Below are 27,886 nucleotides of genomic sequence, written 5' to 3'. Positions count from 1 at the left end.
GTGTTGCCAATTTAGCGAATTTTCCATTAAATCTAGATGTTTTAAAAATCTCGGGAAAAAATTTATACCTGGTGGCTTTTTAAGTCCTGTCTCGCCTTTTTTTTCTTCATTTCCTCCAATTCTGCGGATTTTTATCACTGCTGAGGCCAATCTAACGGAATTCAATTACTTCCATTTGGCATCGGGCGGTTAGAAGTATTAACGCCACTTGCACCATATTGCCTTAGAGCAGGGTTTCTTAACCTTTTCCGACCTTTGTAATAAGGTCTCAGTTCAGCCAGCACCCCTTTACACCTAGCTACTGGGACTACAGTTGCTTCACTACTGCAACGTTAAAGTGAAGTATTGCCTAAAAGTTTGTTTTATACATTCTCAAAAAGAAAAAAATAATCAAGAATGCCAATATAAAGCAAAACCAACAAAAAAAAAAATGCATTTTCCAGCACCCCCTAAAATTGATTTCAGCACACTGGGGGTGCTAGCACCCTATGTTAAGAAACGCTGCCTTAGAATATTGTTGCCATGCGTTACTCTACCCCATTGCCCAGCCTATCCTTTTTTGTTGGGGGTGGGGGGGGGAGGTGTGTCAAGTGCTTATAGATATTTAAGTCTAGAAAATATCAAGCTTAAGTTTAATAACTCTGAAGCAGTACTGACTTTCGTCGGGATCACTTCAGCTTCACTTTCGGCACTAGTTTGAACGTACTATTTCGCTCGAAGTCGAGATGACGTCAATATCTAAAAATTTCCCACGGTAACACATTATCAGGCGTTTAGTTATGATACATGAAGACCGAGAGAAAATTTTATGAAGAGCAAGACTTTCTGTTGAATACTTAAGCCGAAGCACCTTATCACAGAAAACGTAATCATTGCCTGAGAAAACTTTTTACTATAAACTACACGATCTTATTCGCTGGCAGTTTCCATCCTAGACAAAGAGTTTGCGTTTAATGACGACAAGCATATCTAATATCAGCATCTGAAATCACTGTTACATAAAAGGATATACTCAATGACATAGCATTTAAGCAGTTTTGGCCATGTTTCGAAGCCGCGTTATGTTTGCCACCACCATACACAGTACACCACACCGTCTTCTTACCAAATTAATAAAACTGCCTAATGATGGCAGGAATCAAACTTTAAAATAATCGTAGTGGAGAGATAACAAATTCATGAAAACATAAGTACAAACACTAGCACACGCTCCTTGCACTCTGACAAGAGAGGGTCGAAATAGGCTATAACGTAGAAGGGCAAGACCGCTTTGATTTCAGACCCAGGTAGGTTATTCTGCACGGGGAAGATGAGAAACACCACTGGGCTCATCAGGGATGGACTTTAAAAAGATCCAGAAAAAAAGCATTAGAAAACGAAAACAACTCTTTTACAGCGAATAGAATAGTTTGGAAGCAGCATGAACAGACTACGCTGTGACAGCCACACGTACCGTACTTCCAGTCTTGGCTGTGATTTGCGAACAAACTGACGACCAGCTTCTAAGTCGCAACTACGTAATTCAATCTTGCAGGGACGACGAGGGAAGGAGAATGAATTATCTTCCCACATCCCTTGTTCCTCGTGCAACAACAAATCCGAGTTACGACAGGGAACAGAACGTAAATCTGTTTAGTAATTTAATGTCTGTCTCGTGCGCTGTCGCTCCACTTCCAGATTCACGGACTTGCGGTTAATCCCCACTCGTAACTAGAATTCCTTTTGCAAGGAAGAACACGAAACGGGATAATTCTGCCATCTCCTTCCCTTGCTGTTTCTGCCTAAAGACAAGGCATTGTGTGTGTGTGTGTGTGTGTGTAAATTATATATACTGCATATGAGTATGTATACAGTATATATGTATGTACTTAGATATATATATATATATATATATATATATATATATATATATATATATATATATTATATATATAATGTGTGTGTGTGTGTGTGTGTGTAAAGAATATATGTACATATATAGGCAGATAGATAGAAAGATATACATAAGATATTGTGAACCCGAGCCCAGTAGACAAATCAATATCAACATCCGTCAACTGATACGACCTCGAGATATTTCACAGAATCTTGCACCCCTCATCCTTCGTCACTCATGATCCCCTCCTCACTCCTCACGTCTGCTGTCAGCTCCCATCGAACTTTCCACGCGGTCCCTCGGGACTCATCCTTAACTCCCACTGCAGACCATGACGTCTTCCCACCCTCCCTCCCTCCTTCATCTGTCACCCTCTCCCCCTCCTCACCTCTCACCTTCCCCTCCTTACCCCTCAACTCCCCTTCCTAATCCCCCCCTCCCTCACCTCGGCAGCAGCATCACCAACTTTCAGGGCTGGAGAGGCACCGATCTGCCCTGGCGTCCTCATCGATCCTGGAGTGTGTCATTGTTGGTGAACATAATCAGCGGGAGAGGTTGTGTTGGACCAGCACACACCCATCACCTGAAACAAGTCACACACGAAACACGATACCACAACCATCAACACCAGTATAGGTGGTCTGTTTTCATCTGAGGGAACTGGACCATTCTTATTACTTGAATTCTTGTTCACCTCATGTCGGCTATCCACGCTGCTCCATCTCTAGCATCCTCTTTCTTCAATCCCTTACCCCTGAGGTCACACTCTACGGTTTCGACCCAGGTCTTTTTTCAGTCAGCCTCTTGTAGATCTATCCTCAATGTTCACACCTCTCACCATCCGTACCCAGATGTCATCCTCCATCCACATGCTCAAATCATCCCAATCTACCACTTCTTGTCACAACACAGCCCAATCTTTCCTCTCAACTCTTCATTTGTTGTCCCAACGTCCCCAAGCATCTCATTCAAGGACGCACTATACATCCATCTAATCACTTTCATCTCTCTACGTCTGAGCCTAAAAATATCCTCTTCCTTTACTGCCGGATCTCACTACCGCACAACATAACACTCCTAACACGAGCTGCATACAAGGACCCCTTAGCACCGAGGAAGAGCCCTCTTAATGCCACGAGGAGCAACAACTCACTGAACTTCTTCCAATCACCTTACCCTTGCTACCGAACTAGCTCTAGCCCCACCTCCACCACTTACCGTACCATGTCCTCCAAATAACAAAACTACACACCCTCAAGAGACAATCCTTAATGTTGCATGAATTTTGATGTTCCTTAGTATTGAGGTACGAGTGACTCCTTGGTTACTAGTGAAAATTACCCTCCCGTCTGCTTACACCTGGCCATCAACCGAGCTAAAAGGAGTTGCAAATCTGTGTAGGATGAAAACTGGTTACATCACAGCCACAATTTACCACCACCGACATCACATGCAAAGCCACTTCACCACAACTGCCACACCGTCTCTCTTGCCACCACCATTAACCACAAACAGCCACTACCACAACCATCAGCCACACACTACCACTACCACGACCACAACCATAAACTTCACATTATAATTCCAGTTGCTACCACCCAGTCTACCCTACGTCCCTAATCACACACGCACACACACACACACACACATACAAAACACGACACCACCTGCTATCACATCTAACTAGCACCTAGGTCACAAGACTCATCACCGTCGCCATCACAACCGCCACACCACCTCCGCAACCGCAACTATACCACACGCTACCACCACACCACAACAATCAACAAATGAAAGAAATAAAGAAAGTAAGAAAGAAAGGAGATGAATAGGAAGACTAAAATAAATTACATACCAGAACTAGGGAAAAGAGGACATCACGGCATTGAAGGAAATAATAGGAGTGAGAATGAGGTGTGAGGAGAATGGAACTGAGGCTCATAATAGGATGAAAGGAGGTGGTCTAGAAGGCACGGGGAGGGGGAGGGAAAAGGAAAGAGATCAAAGTTTAAGGTATTGTGTAGGGTGAGATTGGCTGAGGGAGGGGGAGGAGAGGGGGAAGGAGGGGAAAGGGGAGTGAGGACGAGAGAAGGGAAGGGATGAAAGGACTGGGATGGGGTTAGGTTAGGTGAGGTGATATCAGATCAGATTAGGTTAGGGCAAGTGAAGTGAGGTGAGATGAGATTAGATTAGATTAGGTTAGGGTAAGTGAAGTGAAGTGAGTTGAGGCGAGGTGAGGTAAGGTGAGGTGAGGTGAGGTTGGGTTAGGTTAGGTCAGGTCAGAGTAGGTTAGGTTAGGTGTGGTTGGCTGAGTAAAGGGAAAAGAGATCAAAATTCTTGAGTACTGTGAGGGGTGAGATTGGATGAAGGAAGGTGAGGGATGAGGCAACGGATGAGGAGGGAGGAAGAACAGGGACAGGGAGAGAGATGTGTTAGATCGGGCGATAAAGGAGGAAAAGATCATGGTTTCAGGGTATTGTGAGGGATGAGACTGGATGTGAGGGGATGAGGGAAGAGGGATAAGGTGACGGGCGAGGGGGAGAGGGCCAGAACGAGGAGAGGAAAGAGGAAAAGCTGTAGACATTGGGGTATTTGTGAGCATCGAAACCTGATTGGATGTGAAAATAATGTCATCGTACTCCAATCAATCAATCAATCATTTCCTGTGGCACCCTCGGGGATGCATAGGGCCTCGATGAACTCACACCACCACATCCTATCTTGTGCTAACTCCTCAAGATCTCCCCGACATTCATCTCCAGCTTCCCGTCTCATTGTCCTCACCCACGTCTCTTTTGGCCTTCCTCTACCTCTCCTACCAAGTGCCACCCACCCTGGTGTACCTCGTACTATTCCCTGTCTCCTATACACATGTCCTAGCCACTTCCATCGTGAGAATCTAACATATTCATCGATCGGCTGCACTCCCGTTATTTCTCTAATTCTACTATTTGGTATCCTTTCCCACCACTTAACTCCTAACATCCTTCTAAGTGCTTTATTTTCAAACACCAAGAATTTATTTTCCATAGTCACTGTGCTGTACCAAAGCTCGTGTCCATAAATTAAGATACTCCTAACCATTACCTTATAAAGTTTGATTTTTGTATGCACAGAGAAATTGTTATTATTCCAAATATTTTTAAGCATTCCCATTGCCTGATTAGCCTTCTTTAACCTTTCCTCGAATTCAAAGTTCAAAGAACCATCCTTGGCTAAATAAGTACCTAAATATTTAAACCTATCAACTTGCTTTACAACCATACCTCCAATTACACATTCCTGCGCATTTTCCATATTCATATTGATTATTTCAGTTTTTCCACAATTAATAACCAAACCCACCTTGCGACCTTCACTCACCAAACAGTCCAACACTCTCTGCATCTCTTCTGGGCCATCACAAATCAAAACTATATCATCTGCATAATCTAAATCCAAAAGTTTCCTGTTCTCTCCCCAAAGTATACCTGCACCGGTTTCTGTTCCAACGCGTTTCATAATGTAATCAATGACCAATATAAATAGTAAAGGCGATAGAACACCACCTTGAATTACTCCGGACTTGACTTCAAACGAATCACTCAGACAACCATCAACCATCACTTTACAAAATGTGTCCTCATGCATGTTCATAATGACCCTCACAAACTCCTCTGGTATTCCATAATGTCTCATGATCTTCCCCATAGTCTCTCTCGAAACACTATCAAAAGCCTTTTCAAAATCAACAAAACAAAGACTTAACGGTACTCTCATTTCATTAACTTGCTGCATCAAATGCCTAACTATAAAGATCTGATCATTGCAACCACGTCCCTTTCTAAAACCAGCCTGTTCATCCCTCAGAATACCCTCAACCACCGGCTCCAACCTATTTAACAACACTCTACTGAAAACTTTCAAAGCTATCGGTGACAAAGAGATTCCCCTCCAATTACCACATTCACTCAGGTCTCCCTTCTTCGGAACTTTAACAATTACACCATTCTTCCAAACTGATGGTAGTAACCCCGTCACCCATATCTTATTGAATAGCTTGGTCAAGATCATTATTAATCTATCCCCCTCCACTTTAAACAATTCCGGAAATAAACCATCCTCCCCTGGTGCCTTATTATTCTTTAAATGTTTTAATGCTTTCTCCACTTCTGCAAGCCTCAACTCTCCTGTTTCAATATTTAAATCTTCCTGAGCAGACGGTATATCCTCTTCTGGTGGTATTGGTCTATTAAGAACTGTCTCAAAATGCTCTTTCCATCTGTTTTTAATATCTCCATCTTTGGTCAATAAATTTCCTTCCCTGTCTCTAACTGGTATTTCCTTGCGTTTACCTGCATTACCACTCAGTTCTCTAATCGATTCATATGCTATTCTTTGACTCTGTCCACCCTCACAAAAAAAAAAAAAAAAAAAAAAAAAAAAAAAGTGTGCAATTGTAAGTCGTCTATCAGAGGCCCGTTACCGCAAGAATAAATGTCAAAATATCTTGCCCAATTTTGACTACAGATCTTGAATATTGTACAGCTTGACCGTTTTCTCGGGCAGTGAAAGTCAAGATGAATGCAGTCTCGGTCAGTAATATTCAAGGTTCCTCCTGATGTGTATAGCTGCTCTTGAATGGTCCTTGCTTCTTCGTATACAGCATGTGGACTTCCCTCGTGGAGCTGTAGCCTCTCATGGTGAAATATACAGATTAATGGACACCGCCCGAATGTACGTCGTATGGATGGCAGGGTTAGTAAAACATAATATAAAGTTAAATATAAGATTGCACGAACAGCTGATTTCCTGTTGTGGTATCTCTGTCTACTCTGACTTTTAATTCTCGCGATGCCCCGCCCTTAGTGTTTTGTAAGAATGAACTGGAGTGTGTGTGTGTGTGTGTGTGTGTGTGTGTGTGTGTGTGTGTGTGTGTGTGTGTGTGTGAGAAAGAGAGAGAGAGAGAGAGAGAGAGAGAGAGAGAGAGAGAGAGAGAGAGAGAGAGAGAGAGAGAGAGAGAGAGAGAGAGAGAGAGAGAGAGAGAGAGAGAGAAAGAGAGAGAGAGAGAGAGAAAGAAAGAGAGAGAGAGAGAGAGTTTACCTATGTGTTCCCAATGGCTATCACCATCTACAGCACCTTCATGGCCTGCACAGCGTATTTTTACCGCCGCCGCCAGCCAGCCAGCCAGCCACACTCTCTCTCTGGGCCCGACACAGTGATTTTCGATACACTGGATATAGCAGCTGGTGAGGGAGTGTAGCCCGACACTGCCCTGGATTCCTGAAGCTGATAGGAGAGTGTTCTAAGCCCCTGGGAATATTGATGCCAAGTTCAATCACCCCTGGTTCACTCATTCCAGTCTCTTTTCACTACTCACTCCTGTTTCTCTTCACTTACTCCAGTCGCTGTGCACTACTAACTCCTGTTTCTGTTCACTCACTCCAGTCTCTGTTCACTCACTCCAGTCCCAGTTCACTACCCACTCCAGTCTCTGTTCACTACCCACTCCTGTCTCTGTTCACTCACTCCTGTCTCTGTTCACTTACTCCAGTCTCCGTTCACTAATTCCAGTCTCTGTTCACTCACTCCAGTCTCTGTTCACTCACTCCTGTCTCTGTTCACTCTCTCCTGTCTCTGTTCACTCACTCCTGTCTCTGTTCACTTACTCCAGTCTCCGTTCACTAATTCCGGTCTTTGTTCACTCACTCCAGTCCCTGTTCACTCACTACTGTCTCTGTTCACTCACTCCGGTCTCTGTTCATTTGCTCCAGTCTCTGTTCATTCACTCCAGTCGCTGCTTATTCTTTACAGCCTCTATTCAATTACTGTACTCCTGTCTGCGTTCACTCATTCCAGTCTCTGTTCACTCTCTCTCTAGTCTCTGTTCAGTTCAGTCTCTGTTTGCTCACTCCAGTCTGTTCACAAACTCACTCCAGTCTCTGTTCACTCACTCCAGTCTCTGTTCACTCACTCCAGTCTCTGTTCACTCAGTCCTGGTTCACTCACCCTAGTCTCTGTTCACTCACTCCAGTCTCTGTTCACTCACTCCAGTCTCTGTTCACGCACTCCAGTCTCTGTTCTCCACTCTCTGTTCATCATTCCAATCTCTGTTCACCTACTCCAGTCACTGTGTTACCCCACCATCATTCAGAGCCAGTAGCACACTCTCTCACTCTGGCCACTATAATAGACTTTCGCATGACTAATTAATCCTAACACCACATTTAAAAAGACACATGAGCAAGAGATTAGGAATAAAAGGAATAAAATAAATAAATACACTATCATTAAGTCTAATTCTCATGCCTCTGAAGGTTTGTCAGTGGAGAATAAAATCGTCTGGAGTCGGCCAGAGGAAATAAATCGTCAGCTTAATCAAGAAAGTTAGAGAACCAGTTGCAATGGCGCCTCTCTTATTCCGAAGGTTGGGTCCCCTATTTTCGTCGGGTAAGGAGGCTCCTTAACACCTCTCCCTTAGCGATTTATTCTCCAGTCTAGCTATTAATATCCTCTTCTTTTTCTCGCTTCTTATATCCTTTTAATGCCGACATAGACTGCATGAATAACACACGAGAGCACAGTAAAGGACCAGAATCGGGAATAAACCTGTCAAAGTACTAAACTTGATTGAAGTATAATGTCTACAGGATACTACTGGAAGGAATCAAAACAAAATGAAACCTATATCACAATACTGGACGATAATATAATGCCATCTACCCAACACCCCGAGTCTGATTTCCTGACCTGCCCCCCCACCCGCCCCCGGTCACAAGAAGAGAGGTGGCACAGCTCCGTCTCCTCGCAGCGCATCATCTGGGGGTCGATAAGCATATTACCTCAAGTTCAGGGCATGGCAGGCAGACTGTGATGGATGAATTGACTGACTGCTGCATCCCCTTCACCTCACCCCTCCCTCCCCTGCCTCATCCCTTCTCTGCCTCGTCCCTCTTGCCTCATCACACACACACACACACACACACACACACACCCTGCCTTACCCTATCTTGCCTCACCTCTCCCTTGTCTCATCCCTCCCCTGCCTTACTCCAGAGACAAGCTAGACGTCTGACCATCATGGGGGGGCGAGGTCGGTCGATGTGGGGAGGAAGGGAGCACTGTGGGAGGGAGGGAGTGTGTGTGTGTGTATGTGTGTGTGTGTGGGTGTGTGTGTGTGTGTGTGTATGTGTGCGTGTGTGTGGGTGTGTGTATCCATTAAGGATTAACTGTGCAGGTTTCCAATACACAAATGGAAAATCGAGTCCTCTGCAGACAATGACTAAAGGCAACTCGGGCTGAACGCTAAATTTTATATTTACAGTGAAAACAAACAATTATACTCACTTCTCCGGTTGGCTCAGTGGGGTGGGGACGTTGAGTGGGGGAGGATCAGCGATTTGAAGGGGGGTGTACGTTCCCCGGCTACTGCTCACCCCTCCCTTGCCTCACCGTTCTCTCTTGCCATTATTCAACACTGTTTTCCGTCTTCCCCACCTAACCATCAGGGTGCTGGCAGACGGAGTTTGAGTGATTGATAGACGGTGTTGTGTTGCATCCTTCCTTCCCTACCCTACCTCACCCCTCTCTCCCTGACGCACTTCTTCAATGTCTCACCACTTCCTCACTCCACGCTACCTCATCCTCCCCCTGCCTCACCCCTGTCTCATGTTCAGGAGCCGCTAAGGAATTGGAGGACATATTGTTACACCCTTCCTTACTCTTGCTCGAACCTTCACTCATGTCTCACATTTTTGTCTCACTTCTTTTTTCCTCTCATGTTCTGACTCCCCTCCCCTTCTTCCAAGCCCTTCCCCTCTCTTATCTTACACTTCTGCCACCCCTCACCCCTGCCTCACCCTCTCCCCTGGCTCACCCTCTCCACTGCCTCACTCTCTGCACTGCCTCACCCTCTCCCTTGCCTCACCCTATCCCCTGCTCACCCTCCTTCCCCTCCCATCCTGGTCGCATCAGGGGTGGATAAGCAGATTACAACACTCTCGGGGACTGCCAGGCAGAGTTTGCTGGAGGAATTAACTCTCTCTTGCACCCTTCCTTGCCACTCCTCTGCCTCACCCCTTCCCTGCCTTTCCTCACTCCTACCTTGCTTCACTCTTCTTCAACTTTACTCCTACCCTCCTACCTTGCATCACCCCTACCCTGCCTCACCCCTTCCTGCCGTACTCCTCACTTCTCATAAACACTTTGACAGCCTCTCAAACCTTATATACCCTTCCATATTCCATCAGTAACTCCTCCTCCCCAGTCTTCCCTCCTCCCCCTCCCCTCTCCTGCTCCCCTCCTCTCCTGCCCTCCTCATCCCCTCTAGCCGCTCCCATGTCCTCCCACTCCTCCCCCTCTCCTGCTCCCTCCCCTCTACTACCACCCTCCTCTCCCTCCAGTCGTTCTCCAATCCCTCTCTCCTGCCCGGGGTCTGTTCACATTAGTCTCCCCTACCAGATTTTTTTTTTTTTTTTTTTTTACCATTTTCTTCTTCGGTTCCCTTTGCTGTCTTTTTTTCCTGTCTCCTCTTTTTCTTCTAATCTTGCTGTCTCCCTCAGCCTTCATCCTATTCTCTCTTTTTTTCCTTCATTTTCTATCGTCTCCCTCAGCCTCCATCCTATCCTATATATTTTCCTTCACTTTTCCCTTTCCCTCCACCCTTTTCTCCCTCAGCCTTCATCTTATTCTCTCTCTCTCTCTCTCTCTTTTTTCCCCTTCACATTCCCCTTTTCTTCCACCCTTTCCTTCCATGCCTTTATCCAATCCTCTCTTTTGCCCTTCGCTTTTCACGGTCAGGCAACCATGAAAAAAGGAATGAAAAGAAATGGATAAACCGACTTAGCACAAATAAAATGTCTGCCTAAATAACCCTCGTGCACACGTTAAGCAATATATCTACGCCTTCAGTACGACAAATATGGTCATCTATTACGCTGCTGAACTCCGCATTAAAAAAGAAAAAAAAAAAAAGCGACCACACATATAGATTAATTCCCTTGATGCTCGAGAGATGCGCCTTCATGTCGTGGCACCGATATAACCAGACGGGTCAACTGCCTGCTTATACAAACGTCCCCCAACTACTTCACTACACCCAGTAAGAAGGATGGTGGAACATTAGAGGGCAGTTTAATTCTCCAGTCCATCAGGTTCATGTTTCAGATGAGCCTGGGATTGCTGCTGCTGCTGCTACTACTACTACTACATCACTACTACTGCTCTACTACCTTAACTACTACTACTGCTGCTGCTACTGCTACTGCTACACTACTACTACTACTACTACTACATGCATGAAGTACATCAAAGAACTAATTATCGACGTAAAATCTGGTGAAAACACGACTGATAATATTAAGTCGAACAAGTATACGCGTTTATACCTTGAATCCGATGACGCATTTCACTTCTTACAAACTCAACACAATTTTCACCTAACCCAGGAGAGACCAGAACGAAGTCTATACGTAGCTCCACCATCTCAAAAATCCCTCTCATATGCTTAGAAAAAAAAAAAATCCAGGAGCAAGTGAAAATAATAAGGAAATGACGTCAATGTTGTTAATGTCCTGAAGTGACGCTAATTTTATGTCCTTGCAGAACCAGATTATTTATACTCGAAGGGCCCCTCATACTGATGGGGTTTTTATTGAGGCTTTTTTAAATTCCTACAGTTCCTAAAATCTATCCTATGCTGAAAAATATCATTACGAGATGCCAAAATAAAATAAACAAATAAATATGCGGCAGAAATCACATGAAATAAATTGTTAAAGTGTTGGTCAAGTTAGAAGTCCATTACGTTTCGGGTATTTTTGTTAATTTACACACAAAGCTGAGGAGACAGTTGTTACGCTAAATGTATATCGTGAAAATGCCCACAACCGGGACGGAGAAACAAATACAACACGCACTCACATAAACTGGCCAACACACACACACACACACACACACACACACACACACACACACACCAAAAAGCAAAGCGAGCCTCTATGTATGAGCTGAATAACCCGAAACACACACACACACACACACACACACACACACACAAAATAATATAATAATAATAATAAAGCTTACTGAACGCGAGGGTGGGGGAGTGGATGTGGTGTGTCACGGGGTTTTTAAGAGTATGCAATATTAAAGAATATCTATTCAATAATACTGTGAGCAGGGACAATGAATTGTCTTGCTAAAAATCAAGCAATGATTACTTTATTCTGGCTTGCTTCGCCGATTCTCTCAGGACGAGAATTTATAAACTTTCTCAACAGTACGCAGCAGGGACTAATTCCTCACAATTGCTGTTTGTTAGTACTGTTAGCCTCTGGAGAAAGTGACTTCACCCCTGACAATCAATAACTGATGCTATTAATGATAACAAATTCTTGCTGGTGCATTAACTCCTAGATGGCACAACGGATTTTAAGCTTAATACGAAAGGACTGGCCTAAATATAGCTGTTATGAATAGCAAAGCGTTTATGCAAACTAGGAGCTATAAGTGAAATAAGCTTAATATGGAAAATAAAACACGAGTTTACATTACATTAAGCTCGAGAAAAAGAAGTTAAATTTATTGATTACAAATAAATAAATTTACGTTACATTTCAAAATGAATTGAAAATAAGGAGATCGCACTCGCTCACTCAAAAGCTAACTCTTAAGCCTAGGAAAATACGAAAAGAAAATACCGATCAGAAAAGTGGACAAAGCGGATGACTGGGCGTCGTTACTGGAAAGACACTGCACTCGCTAAGTCTCTCGCCGATTCACCGTCTAGGTGGAAATTCAGGAACTGGACAACAGAAATACGCTGAGACCTACCTGCTTTCACGGCGCTCAAACCTCGACTGACTTCAAATCGTGGGAAAGAGGCGAGCATCCAACCGCATTACTAACGGCTAGAATGAGCGAAACACGCCAACAACAAATCGCTCAGCGGAAGCGCTAATGTCTCGCACAAAGACGATCACATATGACAGCGAAAAATTGTTCTGAAAACACTCCCGACCGGGTAAATACGTAGCGATTAAACTGAACGATAAATACTGGGATTCCACTAGAGTTCGCGGTTTCCCACCAAATGATGTCACGAGCCGACTCGTGACAGTGTACAGCTCCCTCCCTTCCTTTTCCCTCCCCCTCTACTTTCTTCTTTAGTCCATCCATCCTTCCCTCGCTACCTCCCAATCTACCTTCCCCTTCCGGTCCCTCCTTGGTCGTTATTTCCCTCTCCCTCCTTCCCTCGTTCCCTCCCTACCTCAGTCTTTGCTCTCGCCTCACTAACTCCTAATTAATTTCCTTACAGTGCCTCGTATTGCACAGTGGGTGGGGGCACAAAGTAACGCAGGGCGAGAAGTACACAGGACCTCAGCATATTTCATCACATTACCTCCTTGATTATATTTGTCTTAAGGGAGGACCAAACTTAAGGCAGTTCACCGTTCATTAACTCAACATATATACACATTCGAATAACATGTTAGTCGCAAACGAAGTAGGTAAACACTGTGTCGCGGGTATAACGTAGTGATAATACTCGATATACCGTATACCTTCTTTCTAGATAACTCTGGACTGTTTCATTCTGCTTAGGAAAACCATGAACCTAAGAGGATTACAGTATCTCGTACACCTGAAAACCATTTAGCTTTAAGTTAGACAGATAAATAGAAACAGATAAACAGTTAGACAGATAGTTAGATAGATGAACATTACCATTGCAAAATAATGTTGTGCAGTAAGTACAAAACAGATTACATTACGCTCTCAACTGTATTTCCATTAAGAGTATGCGGTATTTAGTATGACGGAAAATAGCTTAGCAGTTTTCAATGTCAAAATTAAACAGTGCATAATTAAACTGTGAAGTGAGTATAACATAAACGACTACAATTATCAGTCAGTCTTAATGATTTTGAGGTAAACGAGTATATTAATTAGTACGACTGAATTTTGAAGACTAATGGCCCGTTTCAGTAGGTTCGGTACGTGGATGGTAATTTCTCAGGCTTTTGTACTTTCCCTTTCTTGTTTCTGGATCCTGCCTTGCTTATTTATCTTTAGCGGGAAGTGGACTGGAATGATGATGATGATGATGATGATAACGACGAAGGCAATGACGAAGACTAAGACGATGATGATGACAATGATGACGATGGGGACAATGACGAAGACGATAATGATAATGATAATGACATACGGTGACAGAACAGACGCTACATTACAAAAACAACTATGACGGCAATAACAAGGAGACCAATATTACTGTTACTGAAACCTTGTATTAATCATGATCTACGTTGAACAGCTAACCTAATCTTTCTTCTCTCCCCTCCTCCCCCCTCCCCCGACAGCTGGCCACCCCGGATACACCCCCCAAGATCCCCCCAGGTCTGGCCGGGTATGAGGGGGACGAAGACCCCAAGAAGGAGAAGAGCTCCATTTCCTTTACCTCATTTAACTACATCAACTCCATCGTCGGCAGTGGGGTCATAGGTATGTCGGCGTCACAGTGTATATACTAAAAAAAAAGATACACTGTGGTCGGTGTGCTGGGGTAGTGAGGTGAAGTCAGGTAGTAGAATCGTGTGGTGGAGTCATGTAGTTGCGAAGGAGCCATGTGGTGTGGTGGGGTCATGTGAGGTGGTGGGGACACGTGACATGGAAAGATCATGTGGTGTGCTGGGGTCATGTGGTGTGCTGGGATCATGTGGTGTGTGGGGTCACGTGATGTGGAGGGATCATGTAGTGTGGACGGGTCATGTAGTGTGGAGGGGTCATGTGGTGTGGTGGGATCATGTGATGAGGATGGGTCAGGTAGTTTGGTGGGGTCATGTGGGCGAGTGGGGGCATGCGTTGCAACTATCCAATTTTGTACTACTTGTAAAATGAATCACTACTCACGATTAGACGACTTTCCAGTGGGCTATGCTGGCAGTCGATCACGCATTCTGTAGGAGGAAAAGATACTGTGCTGACTGCTGCTGCGAGTCAATATACTGAATCAGACCAGGATGCACGTGACATAGTTCCCAGTCAATCAAGCATCCTGTATGAAAAATTAGTATATAGGGAGAATTTGTACCATGCCTCAGGTGAACAAAACTGCACACACACACACACACACACACACACACACACACACACACACACACACACACATCTTATACGACGGCAATGACCTGTGTTCTTAAGCTGTCACGATCTTTTCAGTGTAATCAATCAATCAGTCTTGTACGAGAATGCCGGTAGATTAAAACACACATAATTAAGTCTCCCAGCCCCTTGCCAATCACTGCTAAATCCCTCTAACCCCCTAAAATCGTCTGCTTCCCGGTATGCCCTCTGCGATGAAGCAGCTGGGTTGGGCTTGGGGTTGACTGCTCCTGCTGGGGTGGGTGGCGGCTGTGACGGACATGTGGCGGGGCTACCAAATAGGCCTTGAAACTCCCAACTATACTCCTTTCACTTTAACCTGGCTCAGAATTTCGTCCTTTAGCAACTTATTTACCTTAGTGGGGGGAAAATACAATGCTACAGCTTTACATCCTCTCCATAACACTTTTTCGTTACCAGCATCATATCTACTGTTAATCTGTCGCTACAACTCAGCACTCAAGACTGGGAGATGGCAATTGTAGGCCAAGTTAAAGTGAAAAGAGTATATGTAACACTTCACTGACCCCTTCAAAAACCGAATCAACCCCCTTTAAACCCCCCAAATCGTCGCCTTTTTTGTTCTTGGCATACCGCACGCAATGAAAACAAGCTGGGTTGGGCTTGGAACTGGTTGCTGATGGTGCTGGTGTCTTGAGGTTAATAAATACACCTTCTGTCACCTATCTAACGCCATCTAACCCCTTCAAACATCTAATCAACCTCTCCTAGCCTTCAAACACCTAAATCAACCTCTTTTAAACCCCCACAATTTCGTCCTTTTCTTCTCAGGGATGCCGTACGCTTTGAAGCAGGCGGGGTTGGGCGTGGGGTTGGTGCTGCTGGTGCTGGTGACGGTGGTGACGGACGCCGCCCTCTGCCTCATGATCGCCGTGGCCAGGACAGCTAAAGTGGACACCTACCAGGACCTCGTTAGGGCCGCCTTCGGGAAACCTGGGTTCATACTTACTTCCTGTCTTCAGTTCCTTTATCCCTTTATATGTGAGTTACGGTCCTTTATATATTCACCTCCTGTTTATTTATTCACCTATCTATCCAATGGTCCTTTTTCTTTATATTTATATGTGTACCTAACTATCTATCTATCTGTCAGTCTATCTTGTTAGGACGCTCATATTTACATCCTACAGTAAATGCTAAATATGAGAATAACATTTTTTACTCCAGTACCACAATATGATGCTACAATAATAATAATAATAATAATAATAATAATAATACATTTTCTCCCACAGGAATACTAGTTAAGTGAATTTTCTGCATGAGATAAGCTGTTAAACGGATCGGCACGTCAAAATACTGTAATACGCAACATGGTTCTTTCTATGTTTTTTCGTGGTGTACAGTCATGTTGTGGGGTCATGTGGCGGAGTCATGTGGTGGAGGTCATATGGTAGTCATGTTTGTGGGGTCATATGGTAGTCATGTGGTGGGGTCATATGGTGGAGTCATGTGGTGGGGTAATGTTGTGGGGTCATATGGTGGGGTCATGTGATGGGGTCATATGGTGGAGTCATGTGGTGGGGTCATATGGTGAAGTCATGTGGTAGAGTCATATGGTGAAGTCATGTGGTAGAGTCATATGGTGGAGTCATGTGGTAGAGTCATATGGTGGAGTCATGTGGTAGTCATATGGTGGAGTCATGTGGCAGTCATGTGGTGGAGTCATATGGTGGGGTCATGTGGTGGGGTCATGTGGTGAGGTCATGGGGTGGGGTCATGTGGTGGGGTCATGTGTTGGGGTCATGTGTTGGGGTCATGGGGTGGGGTCATATGATAGGGTCATGGGGTGGAAAAGAAAGAACAAGGCCAATCACCTGCAAATTTGATCTTCCCAATAAAAAGCGAACAAAAGAAAGCCAAATTCAAGATCCACTCATTTCGAGATGTTTGGACACTGTATTTGAAAGATTGGAGGTCATAGGCAGAGCGAAATACAGATTAAAGAAGACAGCTCCCGAGTTGAACACTGCATGCATGAGAGATTGAGAATATCGGTTAACTTGCATTAGAGAGCTGGATAGACCTGAGGTGTGAGTTTACTACCTGATGGGTGTTACGCGTCTGCCATTGTGGTGGAGGGATGCAAGTAGACAGTTCTGAGGAGCAATGGCCGTTGAATCAGCAATAGCAAAGAGATAGAGGTGCAACACTGCGGCGAAAAGAAAGGCAGCAACTATATTACAGTGCTTCAACAAAGTGAATAATATCTCGTCTCATCAACGTATCATCACACACCATTTGAAACATTAAAAGGAGAATGAATAACTTAGCCAGCTCTCATTGGCTTCTGATGCAGTTCGGAGGCAGTGCGGAAGAAATACTGACCGCAACTGTACGTGAATAAACAAACGTGTACCAGCGCGGCGTGACCCGTGTCGGCATCAGGCTGTCGCTCACCCAGCCCGGACCGGTAGGCTGACATGCACCCAGGGATCAAACTTTCACGTCCGCACAACACGTCCAACCTCACACACACTGACACCTGCACGGAAAGTTGATCCTGAGAGCACAATTATTCTCCGTTATTTGTCTGGTTCGCTCAATGTATTTCCGCAGTGGATGTTGAAGTAGTGTGAGAGGTCTTCTTAGCTTAATGGCTACAAAAATAAGTAAATAAGTAAAGCAATATAATAACACCCAAAGGTCCACCCTGTGAGTCAGATGTTCTCTCTTGTTCTGATTCAGTCAATATGTTTTCGCTCTGGTTACTGCTGAGGCATGACTGTTCTCCGTGGCTTACGAAAAACATAAACAAAGTAATAAATAAATTCACAAAATACAAAGTCCACCCTGAGAGCTTGAAACTGTTTATCTGTTTACTGGCCTAAATAGTTCAAAATATACTCGCACTGGGTTCTGCTGAGTATGAGTTGTTTTCTAGATATAGGCTATATTACCAGTCTTTACACATCACAACAAAACCCCCGGCATTACATCGACCCTGAGAACCAATATGTTGCTCCCTCTAATACAGAGCTGTTTCGTCCTCTATACTTTAGCACTGGACATCGATGGGTTATGAGAGGTCTTCTAGGTCTCACGGCTATGTACGAGTAAATACATATTCACAATTTCTACACAATGCTGACGACTGCCTAATGAACACTCACAATCTTTACACACCCCAATACGCTCTCGTAACTGCTAGGAAATCCACCCTGAGAGCACAATGTTCTCTTTAATGACCTGGTTCGTTCAATATACTGTACATTCACAACTGGTATTACTGGCGTATGGGAGGACCTTTAGGTTTTACGGATATGTATCGAAACATTCACAAACACATTACGACACAGGTTTCTCAATTAATCATATCAGGGCATTTTTCCTTGAATTTAGTATTCCTGGGGTACGGGATGGTTTCTACGCTTCGTGGCTGCGTATAAATATATATTCTCAAGCCCATCACTTTGCAGTAAAATTTTTATTGTTCTCATCTGGCTAAAACGTATTCGAATTGGGTGCTGGTAAGGTCTGCAAGGTACAGTACTTATCAGAAGAAAACTTGAGCTTAACCACTGTTATCAAATATATTCCTCAGCAAAAATAGGGTATTACATGTCAAGGATATAAAGCGCCGTAACAGTTTAGCAAAAAAATAAAAAATAAATAAAAATAAAAATCAGGATCATTATACCCCTCACTAAAAACCTAGTTAAAAGAACCACACCAAAACAACAGGTGGATCTTGCAACAACTAGCTACATTAGTTTACAGTGATGAAACAGATGCACGTTGGACGAAAACAGCGTGTCCTGCCCTTGCGTCAGCATATGTCACAAACTATCAGCATCACACCTTTTGTTTTTCCCCTAATGAGATTTCCTTTCACGAAACTGTGTACCAGCCAGGAAATGCATATCATATCGCACCGGCAGGAAAAATGATTGTAAACTTATCAAAAAGGTCTCACATTGGTGCTGCTACTCTAGATGACAGACAAGGAAGGTGATGGTATCAAGAATGTACCTGAAGTCATAGTAGTAGTAGTAGTAGTAGTAGTAGTAGTAGTAGTAGTAGTAATAGTAGCAGCAGCAGCAGCAGCAGCAGCAGCAGTAGTAGTAGTAGTAGTAGTGAGAACAGCAGTCGGGATGATGATGATGATATTTATGACGACAGCGATGACGAAAATGACGATTACGATAAGATTACGATCCTACCGGTAAAGCATAACTCCCTCTCCTGGCTCCCTTGCAGCCCTAATCAGCTACAACATCATCGTGGGTGACACTATGACCAAGGTACTCCTCAGACTGCCGGCCATACAAGAAGGGACTGTGCTGGCCAGGAGGGAGTTTATCATTGCTTCGGTCACGCTCCTTATCACCGTGCCCCTCTCGCTATACAGGTGAGAGAGAGAGAGAGAGAGAGAGATAGTGTGTGTGTGTGTGTGTGTGTGTGTGTGTGTGTGTGTGTGTGTTATCTCAGCCTGTGTGTGTCTGCGTTACAGCTACATATTTACATTAAACACAGCCTATTCCAATGGTGAACCTAATACTTCACATTAACAATCAACGTACTCCTCACTCAGGGGAAAAAGTCCACCTACTACTCCACTGAGAGGAATGTACATCATTTTTCACCCTGACGCATCGTATCCAGAGAGAATATATAATCAAAGGGAAGAAAAACACGTCCAGCCTCTCTCAGCAGAGGAATATCAGCTAGAAGAGGAAAGCGAAAAGCAGGAGACGAAATATTAAACGAACTCGTATATATCAGCAGAGAAAAGTGTTAAGCCTCTCTCATCATAGGAATATCAGCCAGCAGAGGAAAATAAAGAGCAGAAGAGATGAAAAATTAAGCGAACGATTGTATCTGCCAGCAGAGAAACAATCAAAGCTTCTCTTAGCATAGGAATATCAGCTAGCAGAGGAAAATGAAAAGCAGCACAGATGAAACATTAGATGAACATTCGTCCCCAACTCTACAATGAAAACTACAAGAACGTACCTTGTGAAGATTCTGTGAGCGTTATGTTGTGGGAACCGGGATCAGTGTGTGGAAGACCAGCTTGCAACCTCCTGCCACTGATAAGTGATGGAAACACTAAGCTTCTGTTGCAGCATCAATATTTCACGATACAAAGAAGCTCCACTTTGTGTGTGTGTGTGTGTATGTGTCCAACTCTGGGCAAAGGCTTCAGAGCCTATATCTCGGGGGCAGTAGCCTATCCCAAGGCCCAGTAGTCCTCCTACACCTCCACATGTCACCACTTCGGCGCTGACACCCATCGTCCTTATTGAATACATGCTAGGGCTGTCTCATACAGGACTGGTGTATTGGTATTAGCGGGGGTATTTTTACATGTCGGCGGGTCATATGGTAGATCAGGAAAGTCTGCCTTTTTATGCAATTCAAATCCTTAAACTGTTCCCTGCCCCAGCCAGGATTCGAACCTGGGTCCATCAGGACTGCAAGCCGCCTCTCTACCGATTCAGCTACCGCCTCCCCCTTATACCCGACCAAGTATTTCAAAACAGAACATTATTTTACCTTTGCTGTGTACGTAACCACATTCCTTAGTTATTAATTTTACGAATGATACTCTAACGTGGCCTAAAACTGTCACCGCCCCATCTTGAATGCTGAGGTGGAACAAGATATTAACAAAAAAAATAAGGTGCTAGTCATGAAGAACTGCTGTGGAAAGGATGTTGAGTCACAGCATTATCTTTTTCTGCCACTGACCTGCATGACATACGCTACTAATGGATGAAAATCAGGGCCAAATAAGTATAACAGATGTGTTTGTGAAGGGTGTCCGACTCGAAACAGCCAATTCCATACGATTATTATTATCATTATTAAATTATTTTCGTATACATACACCTCCCGAACAAGGACAGTACTTTAGAATGTTCTTAGGAAAAAAAAAAAAATTTAATCTCCCTTTTAATATATTGCGTAAGCCTGAATTAAATTTTCAAGCACTATTAAAAAGTACTATAGATATAAAAGTACCATAATTCCTTCCACAGTGATGTCATGCTAACGTATAATTCTTCCTCCAATGATGTCACAGTTTAAGATTAAATTTTCTTCAGTGATGTCACGTTATAAGATTTATACTTTCTCCAGTGGCCATGTCAAAATTAATAATAATAATAATAATAATAATAAAAATAATCCTTTCTCCAGTACTGCCACGGAATAAAACTAATCCTTTCCCCACTAATGCCATGATGCATAGAACGTAAACATGTACTTCCATTAAACATTCCCCTGCACGACAATCCCAGCTTTCCTTCACCACCACAGGAACATCACTCACCTGTCCAAAGTGTCGCTAACGTCTGTGGTGATGATCTCCTTCATTGCCGTGGCCATGTTGGTGCGGCTTGGTACACTCAGCGGCCAGGTGTAAGTACTGAACCGGTATTATCCCTTCTGTACCATCTGTTCTGTCGTCTGTACCTCTGCCACCTGTCCTGCCACCTGCCTACGCAAGCTTTCCCACCTGTTCTGCCTCCTACACTTGTTTTTCCACCTATTCTGCCTCCTACATTTGTTTTCCCCACTTGTTCTGCCTCCTACACTTGTTTTCCCACCTGTTCTGCCTGCTACACATATTTTTCTTTCCTGCTTTTTGATAAACTTTGTCTATCGCCTGCCTCACCTGTTCTGTCACATATCCCATTCTTCTTCTTTTGTATTTCATCTTCTTAATCATCATCATATATATCTTCTTCATTTTCATCTTTTCATTCTTTTTAATCATGCCCTCCACACCAGACACGTTTCTGCGTTCGATCATTTTATTATTTTCCCTCTATTAATGCCAAAACAAATCACATCACCTGCCTGACTCGTTTAACTTTATTCTCCCCGCTCCTTAGCCCCCAACAACTCCCAATCCCTCTTTCTGTCCGTACCTTGCTGTTCCTTCCCTCTTAACGTAACTTCCTAACCACCAGATTCACCGTAACCTGACCTTTCTAACTTACGCTCCCTTCCTAACCACGAGATCTAACCTTACCAAACCACCATCCTTAACCTAATTTTAACCACACCACTCTTAAAGGTAGCTACCCTTCATCTTAACCGTACTCTCCTAACTTAACCTAACGAACCTGACCCATCATTACCTAATCCAACCAAACTTAATCCAGCCTAATCTAACCTAACCCAGCCTAACCTAACCAAACCAAACCGAACCTAACTTATCCCCAACATTAACAAACCTAACTTGACCCAACCAAATCTAACCAAACACAATCCAACCAATTCCAACCTAACTTAGACAAACCCTAACTTGACCCAGCCAAACATCCCCTCCATCTCAACCACACTCCTGTCTCCGCCTCCTCCAGACAGATTACCCAAATCCCTCTCTTCTCAGCCACACCCCTGTCTCCGCCTCCTCCAGACCGCAGACAGATTACCCACATCACTCTCTCCCCCAGACTCCAAACCGAGGACTCCATCACCTTCGCGGGCAACAGCATCTCCACGGCCATCGGGATCATGAGTTTCGCCTTCATGTGCCACCACTCCAGCTTCCTCGTGTATGAATCCCTCGCTGACAACACCCAGGAGCGATGGAACAAGGTATACCCACGCCACATTTATTATTTTTCAAGGTATACCCACGCCATCTTTATTCTTTTCAAGGTATACCCACGCCATCTTTATTCTTTTCAAGGTATACCCACGCCATCTTTATTCTTTTCAAGGTATACCCACGCCATCTTTATTCTTTTCAAGGTATACCCACGCCATCTTTATTCTTTTCAAGGTATACCCACGCCATCTTTATTCTTTTCGAGGTATACCCACGCCGTCTTTATTTTTTCAAGGAATACCCACGCCATCTTTATCCTTTTCAATTCGATGACTTTTTTTTTCCATTTATTCATGCCAGTTTAAGGCGACTAGACAATGACACCCGGAGCGACTGTTTGTTCTTCTCTTGTGGTGGTGGTGGTGGAGGAGGCGACGACGATGATGATGATGATGACTGGGAGAAATGATGATGATGATGATGATGATGATGAAGATGATGATGATGACGGAGAATAATGAAACTACTAATGATAATGATGATGATGACAATGCCCATAACGAGAAAAATAATGATAATAACGATGCCAATAATGCTGATAAAAACGATAATAATAATAATAATAATAATAATAATAATGATAATAATAATAACGATACTGATAACAATGCTGACCCGTCCCTGTCTCTCCCTCCCCCCCCCCAGGTAACTCACATCTCCATCGGGGCAGCCGGGGTCCTCAGCCTGATTTACGCCCTCGCTGGCTTCCTCACCTTCACCGGGTTCACGCAAGGTCGGTAAATAGGGAAAACCAGTTATAATTATGAAAACGCGTGGCCCTGGATAAGTATTTTGCCTTTGCTGAGTGCACGCAAGATCACTAAATAACGTAAAAGAGCGATGAGTTAGGAATATGGAACGATAAGTTAGGAATGAAGTCTGTGGGTCAATAAACGTATTGGGGAAGAGAGAGAGAGAGAGAGAGAGATCCTGTCTATGTCCACATTTTAATTTATATCTCTACCTGTATTTATCAGTCTCTTCATCACACTCGTCTACACACCCTCCTCCTTCCTCCTCCTCAGGCGACGTCTTCGAGAACTACTGCTGGAGCGACGACCTCATGAACGCCTGTCGGGGCATCTACGCCCTCACCATCCTCCTGACGTATCCCATAGAGTGCTTCGTGGCCAGGGACGTTCTTGAGACCTCGTTCTTCCGCGCGTACCAGCCCCAGCCGTTCTTCAGGCACGCCGTTCTCTCCGTCCTCATCGCGTTCCTGTGCATGCTCCTCTCCCTCTCCACCGACTGCTTGGGGATCGTGCTGGAGCTGAATGTGAGTTTGAGAAGGATAGATAGATAGGTAAATAGATAGATATAGACAGACAGAGACATATGGACACAGACAGACAGACAGAGAGACAGATGGGCTAGACAGTTTGGACAGATAGATATATAAATGAATGGATGGATAGACAAAGATCAGACAGACTGATGAGCGGATAGGCGTTGTTATTAGGGTATATAATAATGACAGCTCAAAAACATCTACGCCTGCAGATGGTATATAAAGTAAAATATTCAGCCTAACTGTCAGACTGAAGGTGAGATGCGTCACCATGTCTGTTTGTGTAAGTGGAATGAGCAATAAGAGGGGTGAAGGCGCGGACACGTAGCTGGGGAGGGCATTTGCGGATATAGAGTACAAATGAGAGTTTGGTAGAAATATTTAGGTAGTGCGTGTGGAAAAGAAAAAGAAAAAAATCAAAATGACTGCATGAAGAATAACAATCACACCGTTTGAAAGACACAGAGGCGAACTGCAGGTTGAGACTGAATGAGAAAGGAATGGAACTGTGCAGTTGTTCAAGTATTTAAGCAGCAATACGAACAAAGATGGCAGTATGAAAGAGGAAGGATAAAACATACAGCATGGAAGGAAGGAAGGTGGCAAGGGTATGGTATTATAAGACCTTACGAAAAATAATGTAAGCGTGGAAAAAAAAAAAAAAAAGGCATGACTAATTTCAACACCAACGTACAGTAGTGAAACGTGGACGATGTTTGTGGGGCATAGAGAGAGCTGTTCAAACAAATTACTTCTAAAGTGCCTGCATAATGACATGGAAGGTCAAATGAACAAATGAAAGGATTCGTGAGGAATGTGGTATACCGTACAGGTTAAAGTTGTGGGAAAGTGAAATGAAACAATGAGGCTGTGTGGCCATATGGAGTAAATGGAGAGAAAGATAAAGACTAACAGACCACAAGCACATGACAATGGGTGGGTAGGAGGAGGAGAGGAAGACCGAGAGGAAGATGGAACATGCCTTTCTCAGACAGACTGTATTCCACTTCGTTACAACCTGTAAACCTCTGTTAAAATAAAGGAGATATACCGTAAAGGATTTAAAGTTTCAAAAATAGAAAACTGATCATAAGTCGGCCATCTCGGATTTTTCAAAATTTCGAAAAGACGGGCATCAACCTCCTATATGGCCCTACAATCATGCAAAACATGAAAAAATTTCAACAAATGGTTTCTGAGATACAACATGGAACGGACGAACGAGCGTACGGACTAACGGACGGACGGACATGACCTAACCTAAGATTGGTGAGAAAAGTTGAATGACATGGCGCAAGAGTATGTAAGGGAGGGTGGTGGTGTGTCGTGGGATCGGAGTCGTTGCTGAATAAACGCCTCATGGTTCTGTTACTGAGACAAGCCTTCACTGGGTTCGACGTCAAGATAAACGTAACCGAACACGGGTAAGCGATTTTCCAGCTCAGGAGGAAATTCTCAAACAGGAGAGGTTTCATATAGTTTTCATTAATCCCTCCTCTACTGATGTGCCCTATGCCGGATAAAACCAGCCTATCTGGATATAAGAATATGTACAGTGTCATCGGCTTGAAGGGATTAATGGAATCGTCTGGTGGAAAGACTTACATAAATATGTGTAAATAGCATTCCCTCTTCAGACGATTTCATTCTGCTTAACATGAGATATCAGGCCAGAAGGGTTAATAGAGATTGTTTAATTCTGTCACTATAATGGTTTCTCCACAGTCAACAAAATCATATGGAAGCAGCAAAAGTACATGAATAAATAAATAAATAAATAAATAAAAATATACAAAGATGTCATCGGATTTTAAGTTTATACCACTCACCTTCTTCTTTTCCCCCTCAGGGCATTATGTGCGCCATCCCGCTGGCTTACATCTTGCCTGCCCTCTGTTACATCCGCTTGGAGGAGGGCTCTCCTCTGGCGAGAAACAAGTGGTCAGCGTGGGTCGTCGGCTTGTTCGGCATCATCTCCTTTCTAGCGGGAGCCATAATGCTATTCATGAACTTCACAGAATTGTCGCAGTGCTCGCACGGAGAGAGGATGCCTTACTGTTACAACATGACACTGCCCACCGAAGAGGTCCCCGTCTGAGCTTTCGTACCAGCTTCCGAATTATTGTTGTCCAAGGGTGCGTCATAAACGGTGTAATTTGCAAGGACTGTGCGGCTAGATCCATTAAGTCCCAGTTTAATCCTTTGTATCCGCTCCCAGCCAGTTGCCCAAAGTTTCATCGGGTAAGAGATCCTTAAATTGTGTAACTTTCAAAAACTGGTCGGTTCGATACAGTACGCCACGTCCGAGCTTACGAATCCGTGGGAGTCTCGATACTTTATTTTTCATTAATACATGCCGTAAATATAGTTTTTTTCGTTGTTTCAAATTACAAAGGACACCACGAATCTTGTTGCATTTTTTTTTTTTTTCTGTTGGCGGTACTACACCACAAATATGAAGGACGTTGCTTCGTCCCATGTTTCAAAATGTAAAGAGCAGCTGGACTCGATACATCGTTTTTGCGTTATGGTGATCGTATTATGTCAGACATGAAGACAAAAACTGCTTTGCCATGAGCCTTCGCCGCCGCTGCTGCTGACGCGAGGCTCCGGGCTGATTAAAAAACAAAAATCAGTTACGTCACTAAGATTTGTTTTTGCTGGGAGTACAGTGAATATCTGCATTTTCTTATCTTTCCTGCAGAAAAAAAAAAAAAAATCTTAATACAACAGAGAACTTATCTTCAGTGGGAATCTCGGCCCTGCTTAGTTTGTAGTTCTTGCACCTGTAGGTAGTCGGCTTTCACCAGTTGGATAGTCATGCCTAGTTGCTTTTATACGCGAACATTAACAGTACAGTGTGTCAACTGAATATTTATATCAGTAACTTTTTCCACCCCATGTATTAGTGGGAAGTATTAACTCACTCCACATTATATTAGTGGGAAATAGGGGTTAGGACGATGAAGATTTTTTCCCTAATATTTAAAAAGAAATACTATACTGGACCGGCACTGGGGAAGGAGATCAGGACGAGAAAGTAATTACATAAGGATGTCACAATATTCAAGCTTATTAGGATACATTATAAGGTTAAGCTGGTGATGTTGATAATGATGATATCTGTAGTATGTAAAGGATGTATAGGACAGGCTAAGGGATGGTTTCAAAGAGGTTATAAAGATGATCAATTTCGAAACTGGGTGCCGAAGAAGCGAAAACGTCAAGAAGTGCAGGCTATAGCGGACAAGATCCTCCTTCACTTCGTTCGTCTTGAACAGAGATGTAATGATGATGGTTTTGGTATTGATGACGACAGTATCCGAAGGGAAGTATTGCAGGACGAAGAGGTGACAACAAATCACCATTTGTCCGTTCACCCTTACTGATCTTCTAGGGCAGGGGTGAGGAACAACCGGCCTCCGGGCCGTATAAGGCCCGCAAGACCATTTGATCCGGCCCGAAAGGCAATTCATAAATGCAATTTCTTAGGCTCATAGGCTCATGAACGAATATATATATATATATATATATATATATATATATATATATATATATATATATATATATATATATATATATATATATTATGTACTGGGCTACAGTTGATTTTAAGCTGATAATTTTGTAGGGCCAGCGAATGATGTTAAAAATATCCTAATGGCCCTTAATAAGAGAAAGGTTCCCCACCTCTGTTCTAGGGCATTCCAGGCGATATGTCACTATACCTCATACCAATTAATCTGGCCAGGCATGTATGGCAACACTGGTCCCGCCGAGATTCTGATTGGCTGGAGGTGTTTGTTTGATTTCGTTGTTGCTTTAACCGATATTCTCTTTATTATCAGATGTGACACTGAGTTTGTCGACAATACAATCGTCAAAAGCAATACGAAATCCGATATATACTTAACAATAGTGAAGTTTTCGTAGGAAGATAGAGATATGAGTCAACAAAGTATTGTAACAGTCCAAGTCAAGGTCGGCA

At 43.6% G+C, this 27,886-nt stretch overlaps 1 protein-coding gene across 1 annotated transcript in view; it reads left to right on the top strand.

The window, feature by feature from the left end:
• LOC145414939 (putative sodium-coupled neutral amino acid transporter 11) overlaps positions 1–25,996 on the top strand; it is a 30,327-nt gene extending 4,331 nt beyond the window's left edge. Inside the window, exons 2-9 of the mRNA XM_080284351.1 lie at positions 14,221–14,362; positions 15,815–16,024; positions 19,244–19,394; positions 21,308–21,409; positions 22,453–22,597; positions 23,256–23,343; positions 23,636–23,886; positions 25,748–25,996. Coding sequence (XP_080140477.1) covers positions 14,221–14,362; positions 15,815–16,024; positions 19,244–19,394; positions 21,308–21,409; positions 22,453–22,597; positions 23,256–23,343; positions 23,636–23,886; positions 25,748–25,996 — 1,338 coding nt within the window. The remainder of the gene's footprint in view (positions 1–14,220; positions 14,363–15,814; positions 16,025–19,243; positions 19,395–21,307; positions 21,410–22,452; positions 22,598–23,255; positions 23,344–23,635; positions 23,887–25,747) is intronic.
• The last annotated feature ends 1,890 nt before the right edge of the window (positions 25,997–27,886 follow it).

This window comes from Coenobita brevimanus, chromosome 101 (assembly GCF_032717465.1).
Source record: "Coenobita brevimanus isolate Jiangsu-jjx chromosome 101, ASM3271746v2, whole genome shotgun sequence".
NCBI lineage: Eukaryota > Metazoa > Arthropoda > Malacostraca > Decapoda > Coenobitidae > Coenobita > Coenobita brevimanus.
The sequence above is the reverse complement of the archived record's forward strand: the minus strand, read 5'-3'. Positions and strand labels throughout refer to the sequence as shown.